The sequence below is a fragment of the Anolis sagrei genome, chromosome 4 (genome assembly GCF_037176765.1).
Source record: "Anolis sagrei isolate rAnoSag1 chromosome 4, rAnoSag1.mat, whole genome shotgun sequence".
Taxonomy (NCBI): Eukaryota; Metazoa; Chordata; class Lepidosauria; order Squamata; family Dactyloidae; genus Anolis; species Anolis sagrei.
The window spans coordinates 196513992-196535916 of NC_090024.1; the positions used below are offsets into that span (position 1 = coordinate 196513992).

The 21925-nt window shown below is 39.4% G+C and overlaps 1 protein-coding gene across 1 annotated transcript in view; it reads left to right on the top strand.

Annotated features, from left to right (window-relative positions):
• Positions 1–19347, top strand: part of LOC132773594 (complement receptor type 1) — a 55923-nt gene extending 36576 nt beyond the window's left edge. The window contains exons 24-35 of the mRNA XM_067468071.1: positions 1104–1286; positions 2002–2184; positions 4492–4692; positions 6642–6824; positions 11236–11418; positions 12576–12758; positions 12849–13031; positions 13293–13484; positions 14096–14125; positions 14680–14752; positions 16803–16915; positions 18247–19347. Of these exons, the coding sequence (XP_067324172.1) occupies positions 1104–1286; positions 2002–2184; positions 4492–4692; positions 6642–6824; positions 11236–11418; positions 12576–12758; positions 12849–13031; positions 13293–13484; positions 14096–14125; positions 14680–14752; positions 16803–16881 (1673 nt within the window). The 3' untranslated portion in view covers positions 16882–16915; positions 18247–19347. The remainder of the gene's footprint in view (positions 1–1103; positions 1287–2001; positions 2185–4491; positions 4693–6641; positions 6825–11235; positions 11419–12575; positions 12759–12848; positions 13032–13292; positions 13485–14095; positions 14126–14679; positions 14753–16802; positions 16916–18246) is intronic.
• The last annotated feature ends 2578 nt before the right edge of the window (positions 19348–21925 follow it).

The window sequence follows — 21925 nt, forward strand, 5'->3', positions numbered from 1 at the left end:
TGGAAACAGGCCGAAAGTTGTCCAATTTAGTGGGGTCAAGTGATGGTTTCTTCAACAGCGGCTTTATCACAGCCTGTTTGAGGCTCGCTGGAATTTTGCCTTCCCGAAGGGAGGCGTTAACCACCACCGTTACCCACTCGGCCAATCCCCCTCTGGCCTCCTTAAGAAGCCAGGATGGGCAGGGGTCTAGGATGGACGTGGTGGGTCTCATTCCTCCAAGTACCTTGTCCACATCCTCGGGTTTCACAAACTGAAAGGAATCCAATAACATCTGACAATTCTCCACCTTCCTACTGAGATCCATCTTTTAAGCCATGGATTCCATCGCTGTTGTTTTTTTGGGGGGAGGGGGGATACTCAGAGGTGACCTCTCATTTCCTTCCTCTGAAATATAATATACAGTACCTGATATTTCTTAGAGATTTTAATTTTGCACTTACATTCACTCTTTCATCCTCACTACAGGGAGCAAGAAGAAAACTTCAAGTGTACACTTTATTTTTGGATGTACACTATTATAAGTATTCGAATGTGTAAATAATCTGCAAAAAAATCACAAAAAATGGGTTGGCAGATTAAATGGTTGGACAATGGATGGTGCAGCAGATGGTACATCTAAACAGAAGACTCTTGGGGTGAAATTGGCCATTCCTAATTGCAACAGTTTTAGCTTACTTTGGTTACAATCTCCCCTGCTATGGACATTCAATCAGGAACCCAAACTGCTCAGGAATCCTGTTCATAGTGAGCTACTTTGGTATATAGAACAAATGAAGCTAAAATATGGGGGGGGGGGGGTGATGTGTGTGATTGGGGGCTGTGTGCTCATTATAAAACCCACATTCACTCTGTGTTTATCCAAGTTGCTAATCATGCAGAATCCGGGACATTTTACCTTTCATTCTAACTTGGGGATGTAGGGAAGGAACCTGCTATTGAAACTTCCAAAATTAGTACCCAAGGGTGTACTTTGACTTGGAAAAATCAAGTGCATGGAATTTGGACATTTTAGACATGTAGGTAACAATTGTGATTTCCCCTGGCCAGCCACATTCTTATTTTATTTCATTTTTTTAGAGTTTCCTTCTTTCTTCTTCTTTCAGAAGTCCAGTGCCAGAAACCTCCACATGTCCATAATGGAATTCATAGCAAGCAAGAAGTAGCAATCTTTACCAGTGGGATATCTGTGGAATATACATGTGATCCTGGTTACAATATTACTGGAGAAACAATTATTTATTGTACAGAATCAGGCACATGGTCTTCCCCCACTCCTTGCTGTAAAGGTAAGTTTATCAACCACAAGACTGTCCATAGTGACTTTCGAACTTCAAGATGAGAAGTTTTGTTTATGTGAGTTTGATACATATGTGCAGAAATTGATACTTTAAGACTAATCCTTTGAGGGCCAATTCAAATCATTCCCAAACTGGACACACACTTAGGAAACACTTCACATTCATTCAGCTTTTTATAGAACAGTGGAGAATGTGATGATTGAAAGTAAGATGGGCAATTACAATTGTTCCATTAGAATCCATGGCAACATCTTTGGTGCCATTTTTATTATGTAAATTTTATAACTGAGCTATAATTTGACAAGTCATGGGAATCCATGCTAGGGATTCATACAAATAAGATATTATGGATTTCTTCTTCGGTGTTGACAACTAAAGTTGTCTCCAAGTTAACAGACTTGGGTTTAAATAGTTTGTGAATCGGAGAGCTTTCGTGCTCTTTCATAGTTTTGTGCATTCACTTTGCTGTATCCATAAACAAGGCAAAGCTTCAGTTATTGGCTGTGTGTTTAGAGTACTGAGCCTTTGGGGATCTGAAAGAACACACCTGATATCCAGTCTCAATACATGCTGTTGCCTCCTAGTTGCTCACACAATTTAGTGTGTAATAAATAAATCTCTTGAAGACAATTTGTTTTGACTTCTTGAAGGTAAAAATATTTATGTTTTTGTATACACAGAAGTTTTTCTATTTTCTTTTCAGAGGTACAATGTCCCCTCCCCCAAGATGTGGAAAATGGGATTCGCAATAACCAAGAAACTTCAGTGTTCACCCGTGGAATGTTTGTGAAATATTCATGTGAACCTCCCTATACTCTTATTGGAGAGGCAACCATTTATTGCACAAATTCTGGCACGTGGAGTCCTGCTGCCCCTTGTTGTAGACGTAAGTGTCTTACTCACTAATAAAGGTGGTTTCTTTTGCAGTGAATAATGCCAAACTGCAACCAGATAATTCAAAGGCCTTTTTAAAAGCATCTCTGAACCGAGAATATGTATCCTTCCAAATGAGGAATTTGCATCTTCACATACTTCATTCGCATGAACAAGAATTTGAGAAATATGTGGAGAGTTTTGCATTTTCCAACAAAGTGGTGTGCAATTTGCCATGTAGCAAGGTCTCAGGGCCAAGCAGAAGTGGAGAGGTAGCCTGATGTGGCTTCTGTGAGACAAGAAGTTTCTAGTGTTCTCGAAGCCCTTTCATCTTGGCCGCAAGGAGGGAGAATCAGCCAATGATTTTGATCTTTTTAGTATGGAATCATGGGCTAGCTGAACCCAGATGTAGTCCCCACTCCAGAACTGGGCTCTGTCCTATTTAACTCATGCTAACAAAGAGTGTCCAGCACTCTTTGCCTAGCTATCATCCCACCCTTTACTTCATTGTCAGATTTGTACTTTGCCACAACTTTAGGAGCAGTTGCTGTGGATCATAGATCTGTGGGGTATCTTTTTCCAGGGTCAGCTGGACAGTGATTAAGGGGTCCCCTACTGGGGTCTCGGAGGGGGGCTGGGGTGGTGAAGGGCTTTCACTGGCTGGAGTCATCCCCTGGTGGAAAGAGAGCATGAAGGGCAGCTGCTCCCAGGCACTCCTAAGGACTCTGGTAGCAGACCAGAGGGTAAACCTCACTGATAAATAGGCGGGTTGGCCAAGGTACAGATCCTGACCTATCCAAGCAACAACTTCTTTCTTTGGAGCTGCAACCAATAAAAATGTGGCCAACATTTCCCACTTTCAACTCCAAAACTGTGTGTGGTGTGGTTTTCTTCTTGGAATGGGCTTGTGTGTGCATCTGCAGTGCCATGGTTTTGCAATGATTTTTCATATTTTGGGACTTTGTACAAATTTCACATTTTTTTCTTTTTTGCATACAATATTTTAAATACATCTCTGAAGATTCCTTTTGCCATTTTTGGCCAAGAAATTTGCAAATATTTTTTACATCTCTTTTTTGAACTTGGAGGGCAGCATTTAAATATAATGGCTAAAGTGTGAGGCTTCCAATGGCAGAATTGGATTAGGAGCAGAAAGAGCTTCTTTATTTTGGTGGAGTCACATGAATCAGTGCTAGGAATGGATACTGGAACATGTGGTACCCTGATTTTTTAAAGATATTAGCAATCCATGACTGTTGCCTTTTTTAAATTTCTCACCTTTATGTTTTATATGAAGTAAAAGGAAATAGTTCAGACTTCTTCCTTCCCTTGTGTTCTGAAACTTTTTTTCCCACTTTCATTCTCAAATTAGAAGTGGTGATGGGAAGGAGAGTGAGTGAAAGAGGGAGAACATTTTAGAAGTTCCTTGATTTAATTTTCATATTTCCTGTGTCTGTAAAATGAATGAAACATTTCCACTTAAAAGAGATTTGTAAACACTTTTCATAGATAAATGAATAAATATATTTCCAGGTACTCACTTTGAAGACAATAAGAGTTGAAATTCCAGAGCTTGGAAGTGACTGGTTCTAAAAACTGTAATTTTTAGTTATGGTGATAGTTGCAGTTATGTGACCTCATGATGCCATTGTTTGAATTTTGTTGTCGTTGTTGTGTGCCCTTAAGTCATTATGATAATTCTAAAGCAATTTTGTCACTATCCTTCCTCCCCCCTCAAGATTTTTTAGAGGGGGGATGTCATCACATTATTAGATGCTGAGACGGTGCGAGCTGCCCACTAGTTTTCCAAGGCTAAGGATTCAAATTACACCACAGTGACTCTGAACAATGATGGAAGAATATCAATTGATCAGCAATGAGAGATGGGATTTGAGTACATTTTGTGGCATAAGCCAGCAGTTTCAAGCACCAAACTACTTATTTTAGTTACTCTTCACAAATATGACTATGGAAGGGTTTTTTAAAAATAATAATAATAGTAGCTAACTACTTTGTGGATGAATGGAAAAAATAATTATGTTTAAACAGCTGATTTCCAAATATAGAGTTATTGTGGCATGGGACTGAAACTTTTGATATTTTCTTATATTAGAAAAGGCAGCTTGCAGTTTGGAAGGGGACCAAGACAGAATGCCACTTTTGGCTTTCCATCACAGCACCAATTCATCTCTTATCTGCATTACATTATGAGCTCATAGCAATTGAAATACCTTTAAATCTTATTTGGTACATGACTACATACTCCCTATACAACTTCTGGAGCTTTACCTTTGCTTGTTATAAACAGAGGAACTGGTAGCACTTTTGCTTTGCTCTTTTACCTATTGTCCAACACCCCCAGAAATTGCTCATGGGAAGTATATTGGAAAAGACTTCACATATGGAAAGACTGTCACATACATTTGTGAAGCGGGGTATTCCCTCGTTGGAGATCATGAGGTTACCTGTATTTTAGAAGACTCAAATTTTCTGAACTGGACTGAACCTCCAAAATGCAAAGGTTCTTTTATTTATTTATTTGTAAAATCTGCAGTCTTCACTCTCCATAGCTACTCAGTGTTAATTTTTTGCATAACAGCACAGTAATTTTGTAATATGTACTAGAAACTTGCCCTAGTCTTAGCAGTTGTGAGAGCAGGGTGTAAACCAATTTGATTTTGTATTTAAATATTTTCTTGATGGGGTGTCTTGCACCTTGTGATAAATTGCCTACCTTTTAGGCCAGGGAAAAGCTGAGGAGTAGGCCCAAGGATTTTGGCAGCCATTTTGTGAGATGGTGCAGGGAGGCAGCCATTTTAGAGTACTCATTTCCTAGAGGAGGTGGAGCTTAGGAGCAGCCTGGAGGGAAATGTGGAGAACCTTTGTGATTGGCTGGGAGAAAGTGAGCGGAGCTTAATTTTTTGCATAACAGCACAGTAGTTTTGTAATATGTACTAGAAACTTGCCCTAGTCTTAGCAGTTGTGAGAGCAGGGTGTAAACCAATTTGATTTTGTATTTAAATGTTTTCTTGATGGGGTGTCTTGCACCTTGTGATAAATTGCCTACCTTTTAGGCCAGGGAAAAGCTCAGTAGTAGGCCCAAGTATTTTGGCGGCCATTTTGTGAGATGGTGCAGGGAGGCAGCTATTTTAGAGTACTCATTTCCTAGAGGAGGTGGAGCTTAGGAGCAGCCTGGAGGGAAATTTGGAGAACCTTTGTGATTGGCTGGGAGAAAGTGAGCGGAGCTTAGTGAGTGCGGAAAAAAAAATTGCCTAAAAGGGTGCGCTTTAAAATCTGACAGTGGAGTCAGGTCCTGGGTTTTGAAGAAGACAGTTGGGAGAGAGTGAGTTAGGAGAAGAGATGTTAGAGAAGCCACAGTGGTTAGTTAGAGACAATTGAGAGCTATTAGGAAGACAAGCTAGTATAGAGATAAACAGATCCAAGGGAAAGGACTGTTTGGTGTATTAGGAATTCTAGTCAGAGGGAAGTCTGCTAGTTTCCTGAGGGAGTGAAAAATTGTTATTGGAACTAAGTATTGAACTGTTTTTAAAGTAACCATAAGCTTCATCTCATTATTGCAACCATTATTCTTAAGTGCCTGTATTGTTGAAGTCCACACAAATAAACAACTCTGTTCTTTGTTCATCAACAACTATCTGAGTGTGCCTCTATATAATGAAGTATTCTTAACAAGATAGGGAAACAGAGTTTCCAGATTGGTGACAGCAGCATTTTAAAATAATCTCATTGTTAGTCACCTCAGGGTTCTGAGCCCTGAGTGCGAATTCAGCACATTCCAGCTTAATTAAACCTCTGGTCAAGCAAGAACTGAAAATTCCTTGTAATGTTGGTGGTAGCCAGTTTACACAATAAATTTCCTCAGAATACAATGTGGATGGGGGCAAAGTCTCTACAGCCTCCAAGCACTTAAATCATTTTAAATAAATAATCTGTTACACACCTCCAGAAATTGTTAATAGAAAACATGACAGTGAAATTAAAGAAGATTATCCTTATGGTTCTGCAGTAACTTACCACTCTGATCCAGGCTACTTTCTTACTGAAGCAGGAACAATTTACTGCCTGTCTTTTGGAATATGGGATAAACCTGTCCCTTACTGTAAAGGCGGACAATATATATGACTACGTAGTTAATTATTTTTCAGTCTTGAAGCCCTGTCGCACTGGAATACATGACATGTAAGTCTAAATTCCTGAAAAGTCCCCTAAGTGTTGTACTACTTAGACTACAAAGATGTCATATTGGATATAATCTTCTGCATTGGGTATCATTCAGGTCATAATTGTCCATGATAATAGGAGAATAATGCAAGTAGATAGCCAGTGCAGTGTAGTTCTCTAAACATGATTGAATTGTTCTGTACTGTGATCTGAAGCAGAAAGTTGATTCATTATTCTGTTGTCGATATTTTCCAGCACTGAAACAATATTCTGCTTTTCTGCTTCTAGTGGTAGAGTGTTCCTTACCTCCAAATATCCAGCATGGGAAATACAATGCCTTGGAATCAACAAAATACACCAGTGGACAATTTGTAAAATATACCTGTGAACCTGGTTTTGTACTAAAAGGAGAGGCAATGATATATTGCACAGCTTCCGGAGAGTGGAGTCTTGCTGTACCATATTGCGAAGGTAAGACTTTCCAGCAAAGGATCACCGCCTTGTCGGGGCGCTGGAGCTTGAGCACCTCAATGATGTCATGAGCGAAACCGTGAAGGGCCACCCAAGACGGGACGGTTGTGGCAGAGAGGTCAGACCAAGCGTGATCCCTGGGGAAGGCAATGGCAAACCACTCCAGTATCCTTGCCAAGAAAACTAAATGGACCAGTACAACCAGAGATATGTCGGTATGCCATTGGAAGATGGGACTCCCAGGTCGGAAGATGGCCAAAATGCTACTGGGGAGGAGCAGAGGATAAGTTCAACTAGCCCCAGATGTGATGACGCAGCTAGCTCAAAGCCGAAAGGAAGGCTAGCGGCCGACGGTACTGGAGGCGAACGACGAATCCGATGCTCTAAAGATCAACACACCATAGGAACCTGGAATGTAAGATCTATGAGCCAGGGCAAATTGGATGTTGTTATTGGTGAGATGTCAAGACTAAAGATAGACATTCTGGGGGTCAGTGAACTGAAATGGACTGGAATGGGCCACTTCACATCAGATGACCACCAGATCTACTACTGTGGACAAGAGGAACATCGAAGAAATGGAGTAGCCTTCATAATTAATAAGAAATTCGCTAAAGCGGTGCTTGGATACAACCCAAAAAATGACAGAATGATCTCAATTCGAGTGCAAGGAAAGCCTTTCAACATTACAGTGATCCAAATATACGCCCCAACCACAGCTGCTGAAGAAGCAGAAGTAGATCAGTTCTATGAGGATCTGCAGGACCTACTGGATAATACACCAAAAAGAGACATTATTTTCATTACAGGAGACTGGAATGCCAAGGTGGGAAGTCAAATGACAACAGGGATCACAGGCAAGCATGGTCTGGGAGAACAAAATGAAGCAGGACGCAGGCTGATAGAATTTTGCCAGGAAAACTCGCTGTGTATAACGAATACTCTCTTCCAACAACCTAAAAGACGGCTTTACACATGGACCTCTCCAGACGGTCAACACCGAAATCAGATTGACTACATCCTTTGCAGCCAAAGGTGGCGGACATCCATCCAGTCGGTGAAAACAAGACCTGGGGCTGACTGTAGCTCAGATCACGAACTTCTTATTGCCCAATTTAGAATAAAACTAAAGAGATCAGGGAAAATACACAGACCAGTTAGATATGATCTCACTAACATTCCTAGCGAATATACAGTGGAAGTGAAGAACAGATTTGAAGGACTAGATTTAGTAAACAGAGTCCCAGAAGAACTATGGACAGAAGTCCGTGACATTGTTCAGGAGGCGGCAACAAAGTACGTTCCAAAGAAAAAGAAAACCAAGAAGGCAAAATGGTTGTCTGCTGAGACACTGGAAGTAGCCCAAGAAAGGAGGAAAGCAAAAGGAAACAGGGATAAGGGGAGATATGCCCAGTTAAATGCGCAATTCCAGAGGTTAGCCAGAAGAGATAAGGAACTATTTTTAAATAAGCAATGCATGGAAGTGGAAGAAGACAACAGAATAGGAAGGACAAGAGACCTCTTCCAGAAAATTAGAAACATTGGAGGTAAATTTCAGGCAAAAATTGGTATGATAAGAAACAAAGATGGCAGGGACCTAACAGAAGCTGAAGAGATCAAGAGAAGGTGGCGAGACTATACAGAAGATCTGTATAGGAAGGATAACAATATCGAGGATAGCTTTGACGGTGTGGTGAATGAATTAGAACCAGACATCCTGAGGAGTGAGGTTGAATGGGCCTTAAGAAGCATTGCTAACAACAAGGCAGCAGGAGATGATGGGATCCCAGCTGAACTGTTTAAAATCTTAAAAGATGATGCTGTCAAGGTGATGCATGCCATTTGCCAGCAAATATGGAAAACACAAGAATGGCCATCAGACTGGAAAAAATCAACTTATATCCCCATACCAAAAAAGGGAAATGCGAAAGACTGCTCCAACTTCCGTACAGTGGCCCTTATTTCTCATGCCAGTAAGGTAATGCTCAAGATCCTGCAGGGAAGACTCCAGCAATACATGGAGCGAGAGTTGCCAGATGTTCAAGCTGGGTTTAGAAAAGGCAGAGGAACGAGAGACCAGATTGCCAATATCCGCTGGATAATGGAGAAAGGCAGGGAGTTTCAGAAAAACATCTACTTCTGCTTCATTGACTATTCTAAAGCCTTTGACTGTGTGGATCATAATAAATTGTGGCAAGTTCTTGGTGGGATGGGCATCCCAAGCCACCTTGTCTCTCTCCTGAGGAATCTGTACAAGGACCAAGTCGCAACAGTCAGAACTGACCACGGAACTACAGACTGGTTCAAGATTGGGAAAGGCGTACGGCAAGGCTGCATACTCTCACCCAACCTTTTTAACTTGTATGCAGAACACATCATGCGATGTGCGGGGCTGGATGAATGCAAAGCTGGGGTGAAAATTGCTGGAAGAAACATTAACAACCTCAGATACGCAGATGACACCACTCTGATGGCCGAAAGCGAGGAGGAGCTGAGGAGCCTTCTAATCAAGGTGAAAGAAGAAAGCGCAAAAGCCGGGTTGCAGCTAAACGTCAAAAAAACCAAGATTATGGCAACAAGAATGATTGACAACTGGAAAATAGAGGGAGAAACCGTGGAGGCCGTGACAGACTTTGTATTTCTAGGTGCAAAGATTACTGCAGATGCAGACTGTGGCCAGGAAATCAGAAGACGCTTACTTCTTGGGAGGAGAGCAATGTCCAGTCTCGATAAAATAGTGAAGAGTAGAGACATCAGACTGGCAACAAAGATCCGCCTAGTCAAAGCCATGGTATTCCCTGTAGTAACCTACGGATGTGAGAGCTGGACCTTAGGGAAGGCTGAGCGAAGGAAGATCGATGCTTTTGAGCTGTGGTGTTGGAGGAAAGTGCTGAGAGTGCCTTGGACTGCGAGAAGATCCAACCAGTCCATCCTCCAGGAAATAAAGCCCGACTGCTCACTGGAGGGAAAGATACTAGAGACAAAGTTGAAGTACTTTGGCCACATCATGAGGAGACAGGAAAGCCTAGAGAAGACAATTATGCTGGGGAAAGTGGAAGGCAAAAGGAAGAGGGGCCGACCAAGGGCAAGATGGATGGATGGCATCCTTGAAGTGACTGGACTGACCTTGAGGGAACTGGGGGTGGTAACGGCCGACAGGGAGCTCTGGCGTAGGCTGGTCCATGAGGTCACGAAGAGTCGGAGACGACTGAACGAATGAACAACAACAACAAGATTTTGTACATTTTTTGGTTCTCCTTAATCAAGGAGTTTATACTGAAGAAAAAATTATAATCACCTTATAGTCGCTGAGATCTTAACATTCAGAATAATTGACAATTCACTTGGAATGAGGTTCTTTGTGACATCTAACACCTTTAACATGGTTCAAAAGACTTTCCTTTTGCTCTGCAGTTTTTAAAAAAGTTTTGATATTTTGAGCATGTAGCATCACTATGGAGTTTGGGAAAGGAGTTGGGTGGAACAGACCTGGGCCAGGTCATTATCTGATCACTTGTGCCAAGAAGTGGCACTTTCCCAGTTTCAATTTTGAATTTTAAGTTTGTTGGCATGGTCAACATTTTATAAAAGAAGATGTGTGCATGGATACTTAGCACAGATGAGTGAAACAAGAAAGTTAATTGCCTTTTAAATTAAAATAGAAATGTAATACTTGGTACACACATGATGGGGGGGGGGGGATAAAATTAGGGTGGCCATGACCATGTGGCTAAAAAATGAAGGAATAGAGTTGTGAACCACACCAATACAGAGGCAAGTTTGCCAGGAAAATGTATTAAGGCAATCTCACCATGAGGTGTGTGATGTAAGTGGTAGTAACAGAGTCACTTCAGGATCAATATGAATGGGCAAAATGTGGTGCCAATGAGAATATATGTTTTTCAGTGTGGACAAGCCCCAAGACAGGCCATCAACAAACTAAATAATTTTTTGTCTGTTGAAAATTAGTCTAGACAAATCTATGAGAGTGAGGCCATTCATTTTTCACCCTTAGAAGTTCTTGAATATTGGTGGAGGTGGCAAGGGGAGCAGGGTGAAATGAAAATTACAGAAGTAAATCAGATACCATAACTCAGCATACATTTGTGTCACTGCATGCCCATTATATTGTACCAAGGTTCAATATTAAAAATACAAAAATATATTCCAAATAGCAGGAAAATACATCTACACCAAAATTAAATGCTTCTCCAGGAGTATATCCGAAACAAGATTCTATCTTCTTCATGTTTCTCTATTCATACTGAGCAGGTTTTAGAATGGAAGGCAAAGTGACATATTGCCAGACCTGTTGGAAATGAAGTCAACTGAGCACAGATCATGTTTTTCAGGACATACTGGAGTTCAAGAAGATTTTTGTCACTTTTTCAGTTTCTGTCTCTCCTTTTAGAAATTCGATGTCAGCAACCCCCACATATCCAAAAGGGCACTTACAACAACCTCGAAGTAGAAGCATTTAGTAGTGGGATGTCTGTGAGCTACACTTGTGAGGCTGGCTACACTCTCACTGGAGAGGCAACTATATATTGCACCAACTCTGGTTCATGGAGCCCACCTGCCCCTCGTTGTGAAGGTAAGTGTCTTCTCATCAGGACTGGTGAGTTCATTTGTGGTGCACATAACATGCAGATTGGTTTTATGAGAGAAATGTGCTGTCCAATAATTTTACCAGGAATAAAACTAACTTAGGACCTCTGTCAAAACCACCTCTGAGGAATCCTTGCTTAAGAAGACCCTTTAAAGTTTGTGGAGTCATCATAAGTCAACAGATGACTCAAAGGCACATACAAGCAAAATAATCATGGCTTCGACTGGTGTACAGAACCTGGAGGCTCTGTTTACATTTACATTTATATGTAGAACAGGAGTGACATTATACGCCCAATCTTCTTAGTGAAGACAAGGACAAATATTTTTTCCTGTGATGTGAATGTATTACATTGTATAATAGTTGCCACCACATATAAGTCTCACCCCCATTTTGGGAGTAGGTGGGTGGGTGGCAAAATTAGCATTTTGCTGTTCTTTGCTTAATAGTCACAGCTGAGGAAAGACCCTTAGCTGAAAAGGGGACAAGTGTGCGGGCTTCACCTGCCTAAACACCTCTCCCCTCTGAAATATGAAGCTTTCCTCTGCTGACAGTCCCTTTGCTGCTACAGGGCTTTCCTCAGCTGGCAACTGAGAGAAGCTCCGTAGCTGCATTTTTCCGCCATTTTTTCCCAGCATGTAATAGTCACCACTGTGTGACAGTAAAAAAAGGGGGAGGAGGGAAGTATAATTATTGTGCAGTGAAATATGGTATTTATTTAAGGGTATCTATACCTCATCTGCAACCTAAAAGGCCCCCAGAATAACAAGGAGTTGGTTTGGCTGACAATCTAAATAAACCACAACATAAAAAGAGAATAGTAGAGTGGGAATTAAGTTCAGCAGTTCCTTACTGTTTTAGTTTGTCCTCTGAGGCTACAGCAATAGTAGTTGCAACATGGAGGGGAAAGCAGGAGGTCTCATCAGCTGCATGGGGCAGGCATGATGGAACTATGCATGGAAGCTTTTCTCTTATTGAGTCCAGGTGGTTCATTTATACCTTAAGAGATTAAATGACTTTTTCATATCTGTGCTAGTAATGAACCAACAGTGATTGCATCAGGAGTAGTAATGTTAGCATTGTGTTCCTCAGTTTGAAACTTGTTTTGAGAGAAGCATGATACTCATGTGGTTTTGCTCTAGTGCTGCAGTGTGCCCCTCCTCCATCTATTCCCAATGGTGACCATAATGGTAATGGCTCAACTAGTTTTGATGTTGGAGGATATATGAATTACACTTGTCATCAAGGTTACTTGCTACGTGGGGAAGACTTCATTTATTGTACAGCGTCTGGAGCATGGAGTCAACCCCTGCCTCGATGTGAAGGTATTGCTATCATATTCTCTAATCTTATTATACTATGAATTAGGAATCCATAGCAATTTTCAGTTGACTTTTTCTGGTTTTTGTTTTCAGCTATGCATTGTCCTCTGCCGCCAAGAGTTGTCCATGGGGAGTACATTGGAAAAAATTTCAAATATGGGAAGTCTGTAGTATATATTTGTGATGCAGGCTATTCCCTTGTTGGAGATCATGTGGTTACCTGTGTTTTAGAAGGCGCAAACTCTGTGAATTGGACTGAACCTCCAAAGTGCAAAGGTTGTTTTAAGCCATTGTTCCCATCTACAGTTAGTCTCATGCAAACAACATGTACATTTCTACTTAAAGTTCATCTTTTACTTGTAGGTGCAGGACAATTGTTTTGAATGAAGTTATTCTTAGAAGTCTATGGCGAGGATGTAAATCGCTTTTCTGTCAATTTGAGATATTTTCCCTATAAAGTGCCTCAGTCGTCCAAGGACTGCCAACAAAATTCTCTTTCTAATCATTTTGTATTGTAATATTTTCTCGCCTCTATAGGATGCCTTGCACCTCTAAGGGTTGACAATGGAAAACATCGCAATGATTCTGGAATCCTGAAAGATTTTCCTTATGGCTCCTCAGTGACTTACTACTGTGATCCAGGCTATTTTCTTACTGGAGCAGCAACAATGTACTGCCTGTCTTCTGGAATATGGGATAAACCCGTCCCTCAGTGTAAAGATAGACAATGTATGTGGATGAGTCTAAGCAATTTTTCAAGATATGTAACAACTATATTTATAATATGAAATGTAATTTATGATATGCATTCATAAGTAAAATAAATGCTCGATTTCAGATAAAGGTTAGAGAAAATAAAGATAATGTTGATTGTTTTCCATTCCTCAGATCCACTGTTAAGAGCCACTTGGTTAGAGAATGGTGAAGGGCCTTTAGGTGTTTTGTAGGACCCTTATATATTTTTTCTGATTCTATAGCTAGGATGATGAAACTTGACAAAAAGTTTGTCTTTCAGAATCACAGCTTAATGATAGAATCATAGGATAATGCTACATAAAGAAAAAAAATCACTAATGTTAGAGTAGTCCTGATACTTGCATATCCAATTCTTTGCTGTCGTTTTTAAGATAACATCACTTTCTTGAACAGTTACTAATTCAATTATTAAACTTTTAAAAACATTCTTTTTGAGATACGTAGGTCAAATTGATCAACCAAATCCATTGTCTAATTTTAAACTACATCTGTGCTGAAAAAGTCCAAATCAAATAATTGACTTTTTTTTACCCACAGCAAATGAGCTAATTGCATTCCCCCCCCCCCCCCCTCTTCTTCATTAGCTTACTATGTTCCTGCTGCCATAGGATTTGGTAAGTAATTTCTGACAGCACATCCTTGGTATAAATATATCATACTCTCATAAAATCAACAAAGTTAAACTATTTTATATGAGTTAATTTTCTTGGTCTGCCAAACGTTGATCACAGAGTCATGCTGCAGGTAGACATTTCTCAAGAACTGAAACGTTGCACTAGAACACATTATGCCCTTTCAATTTGTCACCAAGCAGATTTATTCTGAAATTTATAGAGCTCAGTGCAACATCTAATTAGGTCAGTGGTTCTCAACATGTGGGTCCCCAGATGTTTTGGCCTTCAACTCCCAGAAATCCTAACAGCTGGTAAACTGGCTGGGATTTTTGGGAGTTGTAGACCAAAACACCTGGGGACCCACATGTTGAAAACCACTAGGTTAGGTGCATATGTTTTGTCATGACTTATCATTTTTAATGTTACATAATTTTAAATTGCTTGGGTTTTAATATTTTAGCACTGATATGGCATAGTTCGCCAATTTGGAATTGTTGTCTTTTTAAAGAAAAAGGAGAAAGCCCTGAATTTAAATTACTCTTTGGTTTCAACAGGATCTCTAGTTGGTGTCCTGCTTTTGGTGATTTCTGCAGCTTTATGGATTATGGTTTCAAAACGGAAAAAAGTGTAAGGCAATTATATTTCTTCTTTCTGTGGAAGAAAATATTAAACACATTAACTGCCGAATCTAGAGGCTCATAACAGATATAACAATTCATGGTTCATTCATAGCTCCTAAGTTTTCAGACTGTACCAGAGCTCTTACCTTTTGCACATAAATAAAGAATCTAAATGTAACTTTAGTCTTCTGTATAGACAGAGACTGAATGCAAGGCTAAATAAAGGTATGAATGAATTTTGATGCAAGGTTAGCTCTGCTTTTAAACTGCTATAGTCACAGAAGTATTTTATTACTAGAAATACTGGACTTTTAAAAAAAAATACACTTTATTGCACCATAACAACTATGAACAGGATACAGAATTTTTCACAACTTACTGAAAACAGGGGTCTTCATGTTAGTAATCACTACCTTAAGTCCCAATGACATTAATGGATGTACTTGAAGTATGATTAAATCCCAATTCAATTCTAATAAGACAGAACACAATCTTGTGGTTCAGAACTGTCCATCAGATTTTTAAAAATCTTCTTAAAGTGTAATTAAGCTTAATCCTAGCATCAATCCATGACAGTTGAAGTGGGGTTAATTGCATTGATTCTACAGTGCAGATGCACCCTAGTCTTTGAAAGCTTATGCTATTAATTTATTTCTCTCAGTCTCAAAGGTGATACAAGATCCCTTTGTATACTGATCCAGACTAACACAGCAACATCTTTCAATTCTACAAAAACAAACAAAAAACCCAGCCATTATGCCAAATGAACTTTTAATTAGAGCAGGGGTCCACAAACTTTTTAAACAGAGGGCCAGGTCACAGTCCTTCAAGCTATTGGAGGGCCGGATTATAATTTGAAAAAAACCATGAATGAATTCCTATGCACACAGCATATATCTTATTTGTAGCGCAAAAAACACTTTTAAACAATACAATTACAGTGAATAACAATTTTAACAAATATAAACTTATTAGTATTTCAGTGGGAAGTGTGGGCCTGTGTTTGGCTGATGAGATAGGATTGTTGTTGTTGTTGTTGTTGTTGTGTGCTTTCAAGTTGTTTCAGACTTAGGATGACCCTGAGCAAGGGCCGGGTAAATGACCTTGGAGGGCCGTATCCAGCCCCCGGCCCTTAGTTTGAGGATCCCTGAATTAGAGTGTCAGAGACTTCTAAAACTCCTGAAAATGCTACATTGGGCTCTTGGTATCCTCTGAGGTTTGGTTCCAGGGTCAATGGAGGATGCTCAGGTTCCATTATAGACCTTGGCAAACAATATTATGTAAAATGGCAAAAATCAAGGTTTGCTTTGGGATTTTTTTTTAAAAAAATGCAAAGTTTGCATGTTTGAATCTGTGGATGCAGAATCCATTACTATGGAAGGCTGACTATATTTTATGTGTCAATGCTACCGCAGTGTATAAACTGACCAACATCCCTTCTTCCTTTGCTCTGAACAAAATTTTACTGGTTTATCACCTGATGTAATATTTACTGGTTAAACTTTGGAAAGAATGTAAAAAAATTAGAATACGGAATTGCATGAATAACTTCTAGTTAGGGCTCTTCCACACAGCCATATAACCCAGAATATCAAGGCAGAAAATTCCACAATATCTGTTTTGAACTGGGTTATCTGAGTCCACACTTCCGTATATTCTAGTTCAAAGCAGATAATGTGGGACTTTATTCAACTGTGTGGAAGGGGCCTATGAATGGATTTGTTGCAATCCTTCTTATGCAGAAAACATTAAATTAAATGAAACTGTGCTGATAGAATGAAACCAGGTTTCCATGAGGAAAGTTTTCTGGGTTGTATGTCCATGTTCCAGAAGCAAGTTCTGGAAAATGGCCATACAGCCCGGAAAACTCACAGCAATGCAGTGATTCCAGCCATGAAAGCCTTCAACAATAGTAATGTATTATATATTATCCTACAGTTCACTTGCACATATAAATTTAGTTCCCATGGACCCTGGGTCTTCTATATGCATGAAGATGGTGCAGAGTTCCTGAATCTGTTTGATAGCTTAATATTATTCTCTGCCCATTCCTGCAGCAAATATGTTCCTGGAAAAAATAAAATATATATAGGTCCAGAGAGTCATGTTCAAGAACAGTCAAGTATACCCCTTTGAATGAAGAATAAAAGGCTGCTTTTTATATCAACAGGTAATATTACTGAAATATCTTTTTGTTGAAATCAGCAGTGTGCCAGCTTTATAGTTAAAAAGTGATTATGAATCCAATATTTACTTTCAACAGAGACTCCATTTGTTACTGGGAAATGGCACTGTTGAGTGTGTGTGTGTGTGTGGGGGGGGGGGGAGATAAAGAGTTTTAAAGGCCATTTTAAGTTTATCTATTTTATTTTTATTCTGTTTTTTTTACCACTATTTGTGTTACTATTTGTGTTTTTTTAACCTTTGCATTCAACTTTTAAAACTTATTTAGTGTGGGATTGTTAGCTGCCTTGAGTCCCCATGGGGAGAAAGGCAGGGTATAAATAAAGATAATAATAATAATAATAATAATAATAATAATAATAACTGGACGAATCACAAGCCTGAAAAAAATGACATAAAATTAACATGTCAAACTACTCTGGGACTTCCGAATTCAGACTGACAGAGTTTTTGAGCACAATACTCCTGACCTCACAATTGTGGAAAAATAAAAAGTATGGATTGTCAGTGTTGCAGTCCCAGGTGATAGCAGAATTGACGAAAAGCAACTGGAAAAGCTTACATGAGACAAGGATTTAAAGATTGAACTGCAAAGACTCTGACACAAGCCAGTAAAGGTGGACCCAGTGGTGATTGGCACACTGGGTGCAGTACCTAAATACCTTGGCCTGCACTTGAAAACAATCAATGGTGACAAAATTACCATCTGTTAGCTGCAAAAGGCCACCCTACTTGGATCTGCATGCATTATTTGTCGATACATCACACAGTCCTAGACACTTGGGAAGTGTCTGACATGTGATCCAATACAAAATGCCAGCATAGTGATCTTGTTTGTTGTGTACTAATCTTGTATATCAAATAATAATAATTGTCCACCTTCTGACCATAAACTACTTTCACAGCTGGGGTTTTCTTTGTAGATTTTTAAACAAACACATTTGTGAGTTAGATAAATAGCTGAAGTTTAAGGTAAGTACAAATTATAGGCTTGTACATTACCATTTCTAAACATTTCTACAAATATTGTTGCATGCAGGAGTTTAAATTAATTTGTATTCTTACCTGTATCAATAAATATACCAGAATTAGCCCCTGAAATTACCAAGGTGAGTGTATTCTTAGATGAAATGCTGTCATTTCATTGAGTAACGAGTTAAAATACTACTCAAAGTAGAGGTGAGAGCAAGTGGTTGATCAAATGGCAAATTGAATAACATTCTCTGGACAAAGCTTGCAATATGGTTTGTAACTGCAATATCCTTCTAAAAACGACAATATTATTAATTAAAAATCTTATTTTTCCTTCTTCTGCAGGTGGACATTATTTTCCAGCAATCCTCTATTTTGTTTTACATTGAAAGCAAACCTTTATTAGAAAAAAACAGCTTGCTATACTCTTCATTTTCCAAAAAAAGGACCAGTCTGGTCTATATATACGAGTACAACTAAATCAACCAGTTCATTCTCCAGTCTTGAAGCAACAAGTTACAAGGAATGCAATTCAATATAACTAATAGTTTTTGTGGGCAACAAGCAATACTGCAGAAGTAACAAGGAAGAACAATGAGTAATGCTGTCTTCTTACTTTTTCTAGCCATTTGGATAGGAAATGTTTTTAAGTTTTGATTACCAAATGGACCTTAAACCTTAATTAAAATAACACTAACAAAAACTAATGCAAAAGTAGCATGAAAAGTGGCAAAGTGAGTCCTCATAATCACAGCACAATGGTTTCAAAAGAAGAAACGTTTTTACTTGTTTTGATGGATTTTTAACTGTAATTTTTTAGTGCTGTTTGCATTTAATTCTATTGTAATGCTTGCATTTTTGTATATTTTAAATTGTATACTAAAGCTTTTATGTCAAGCCACTTTGAGTTCCCTTTGAGGAGATAAAGCGGGGTATAAATAAATATAAATACTGTATAATAATAATGATAATAATAATGATTATGATGATAGCAGCTCAGAGAAAATCTTCATTCATATGAATAGTTTTTCCTATGGACTCTAACTGATGTGTTTAAGCAACAATAAATATCAGACTATAAAAGACGGCTTTTATGTTCCAACCCAGATGTATTTAATGGACTTTCTGTGATGAGAGACTGCAAATACAAAAGAGCAGGGAATTATTCTCTTGTCAGCTTCTACTGATATTTTGTTTCAAAATCTTATTTTAGTAAGTTTTAAATATTACTCTGGGCTTAGATATTACCTCAATTAACTTATATTTCAAAACAAGCAATGAGCAATACTATTTCATCAGAGATGTGTGGTTTTTGAAATCAGGTGTTTTAAAATCTGATATGTATAATAGGTATCCAAGGGAGAGAAATATAATGATACAGTATGTCTGGTGAAATATCTATAGCTTTTATGCAAAAAAAATTAAAATGTTTTTATTACTTTGCAATATTTATGTGTCTTTCATTTTCCAGTTCCACTATGGAACAAACACTTTCTTAAGCTTTGTTCAGGATCAATGTGCTGGCACAGCTGTGCCAGGAGATTTGAATTTCTTTTTCTTGCACTGTTAGTTTGTTTGAATTCATCTCGGCCATGCATTTTACAATTGGGTAGCTTTCCCCAGGTTGCAATCATAGGGCCAACAACCTATCAATCATCATTAGAGCCTTTAGATCCGCCCCTTTCCCCAGGTTTGGAGGGAAAGGGGGACTTTTAGTTCAGTCTCACAGCTTGGAGCCTGACAGATAGGACGTGTGGGCTTCTCTCTCCAACCTGCAAAAAGGCTTCATTTCTCACAGCTTTGCTGGGAGGAAAAGAAATACAGCCAGCTTTGCTAGGCAAAAGGAAAGGTTCCACAACCTTCGTGGAAAATCTAAAGGACACCAGCTTGGCATATCTACAGAAAACCTTATCTGGTAAGGGACACTCGGGCTATCCATAAAGCATATTGGAGCCAGGAGTAGGGGCCTCACACCAGTAAGGTAAAGGAAGATTGCCCAAGGAGGGGTCAGAAGGTTTCCCCAAAAAAGAAAGGAACAGTTTATCAAGCAGTTGCCTGTCCCTTGTTGGCAGATTGAGAAAGCTACTAGTTTTTCAATATTATAAAGCATTTAATTCATTTGTTCACAGATTTAAGCCCTAATAAAGAACTTTGTTGAACTTACTTTGAGCCTCTACAGAACTTTGTGTTCGGAAACCTAAGGGACCCTTTAGCTGAGGCAACCCCAGCATCCCGTTAACACCGCGTCCTGTAAACAGACATTATCACAGGCCCAGTGCACAACAGCACAATCAACGTGTGCTTTACATCTTAAGAACAGACAAACATCTCAAGCTCTGAGGATGACCTGGGAAGGAATACCACTGGAGCATTGCAGCACACCCAAATACCTGGAAGTTTCTCTGGACTGTGCTCTGACTTACAAGAAGCACTGCTTGACTATCAAGCAAAAAGTGGGTGCTAGAAAAAATATCATACAAAAGCTAACTGGCACAACCTAGGAATCACAACCAGACACAGTGAAGACATCTGCCCTTGTGCTTTGCTACTTTGCTGCTGAATATGCATGCCCAGTATGGAAAACATCTCACCATGTTAAAATAGCGGATGTGGCTCTTAATGAGACATGCATTATTATCACAGGATTTCTACGCCCAACACCACCGGAGAAATTATACTGTCTAGCTGATACTGCACCACCTAACATCTGCCAGGAAGTAGCAACCAATAATGAAAAAAAACCAAGACAGTGACATCTGTGGCCCATTCTCTGTTCAGATATCGGCCAGCATGGCTATGCCTTAAATCGAGAAATAGCTTTCTAAGATCTACATAGATACTCACAGGAACACCTCAGTAATTCTATCATTGGCCCAATTCTGTTGTTGGTGGGGTTCGGAATGCTTTTTGATTGTAGGCGAACTATAAATCCCAGCAACTACAACTCTCAAATGTCAAGTCTCTTTTCCCCAAACTGTACCAATGTTGACATGTGGGTATATTGAGTATTCGTGCCAACTTTGGTACAGATCCATCATTGTTTGAGACCACAGTGCTCTCTGGATGTAGGTGAACTACAACCAAACCCTTCCAGTATTTTCTGTTGGACATATGAGTTCTGTGTGCCCTGTTTGGTTCAATTCCATCATTGGTGGAGTTCAGAATGCTCTTTGATTGTAAGTGAACTAGAAATCCCAACAAATACAACTCCCACATGACAAAATCACTCTTGCCCCAACCCCACCAGTATTTAAATTTGGGCATAGTCCAGTGAATGAAAATACATTCTGCATATCAGATATTTACATAATGATTCATAACAGTAGCAAAATTACAATTATGAAGAAGCAATGAAAATAATGTTATGGTTGGGGGTCACCACAACATGAGGAACTGTATTAAGGGGTTGTGGCATTAGGAAGGTTGAGAACCGCTGCTTTAAAGCTTTGCTCTCAGAATATTTCTACCTCCTTCCATTTTTTCCTTTGCCTTTCTGATGGCCTCTCCAATTGCGGTCAACTTGCACTTTCTCCCAGAGGAAGAAAAGGAGAAAGGTGCCTCTCTGTCATCTCCTACCTTGCTTACTTACAGCAAAGGGGGTCGTGACTATTTGGACTATAGTTGGGTCATATTTGGTCAAAATGGGAAAATAGTATAAAGACATATATTTGGCTATCTGTTGTATAACTACTTGCCATGGCCCTTAGAAAGCCAGTGCAAGATTCCATGGGAGCTTTATTCCTTGCAGCAGGGAATATTTCCATTGTTGAGGGAGTTCAGAATGCTCTTTGATTGTAGGTGAACTAGAAATCCCAGCAACTACAACTCCCAGATGACAACATTAACACCCCCCCCCCCCACAACCCCACCAGTATTTAAATTTGGGTGTATCGGGTATTTGTGCCAAATTTGGTCCAGTGAATGAAAATACATCCTGCATATCAGATATTTACATTACGATTCATAACAGTAGCAGCATCACAATTATGAAGTAGTGAAAATAAAGTTATGGTTGGGGGTCACC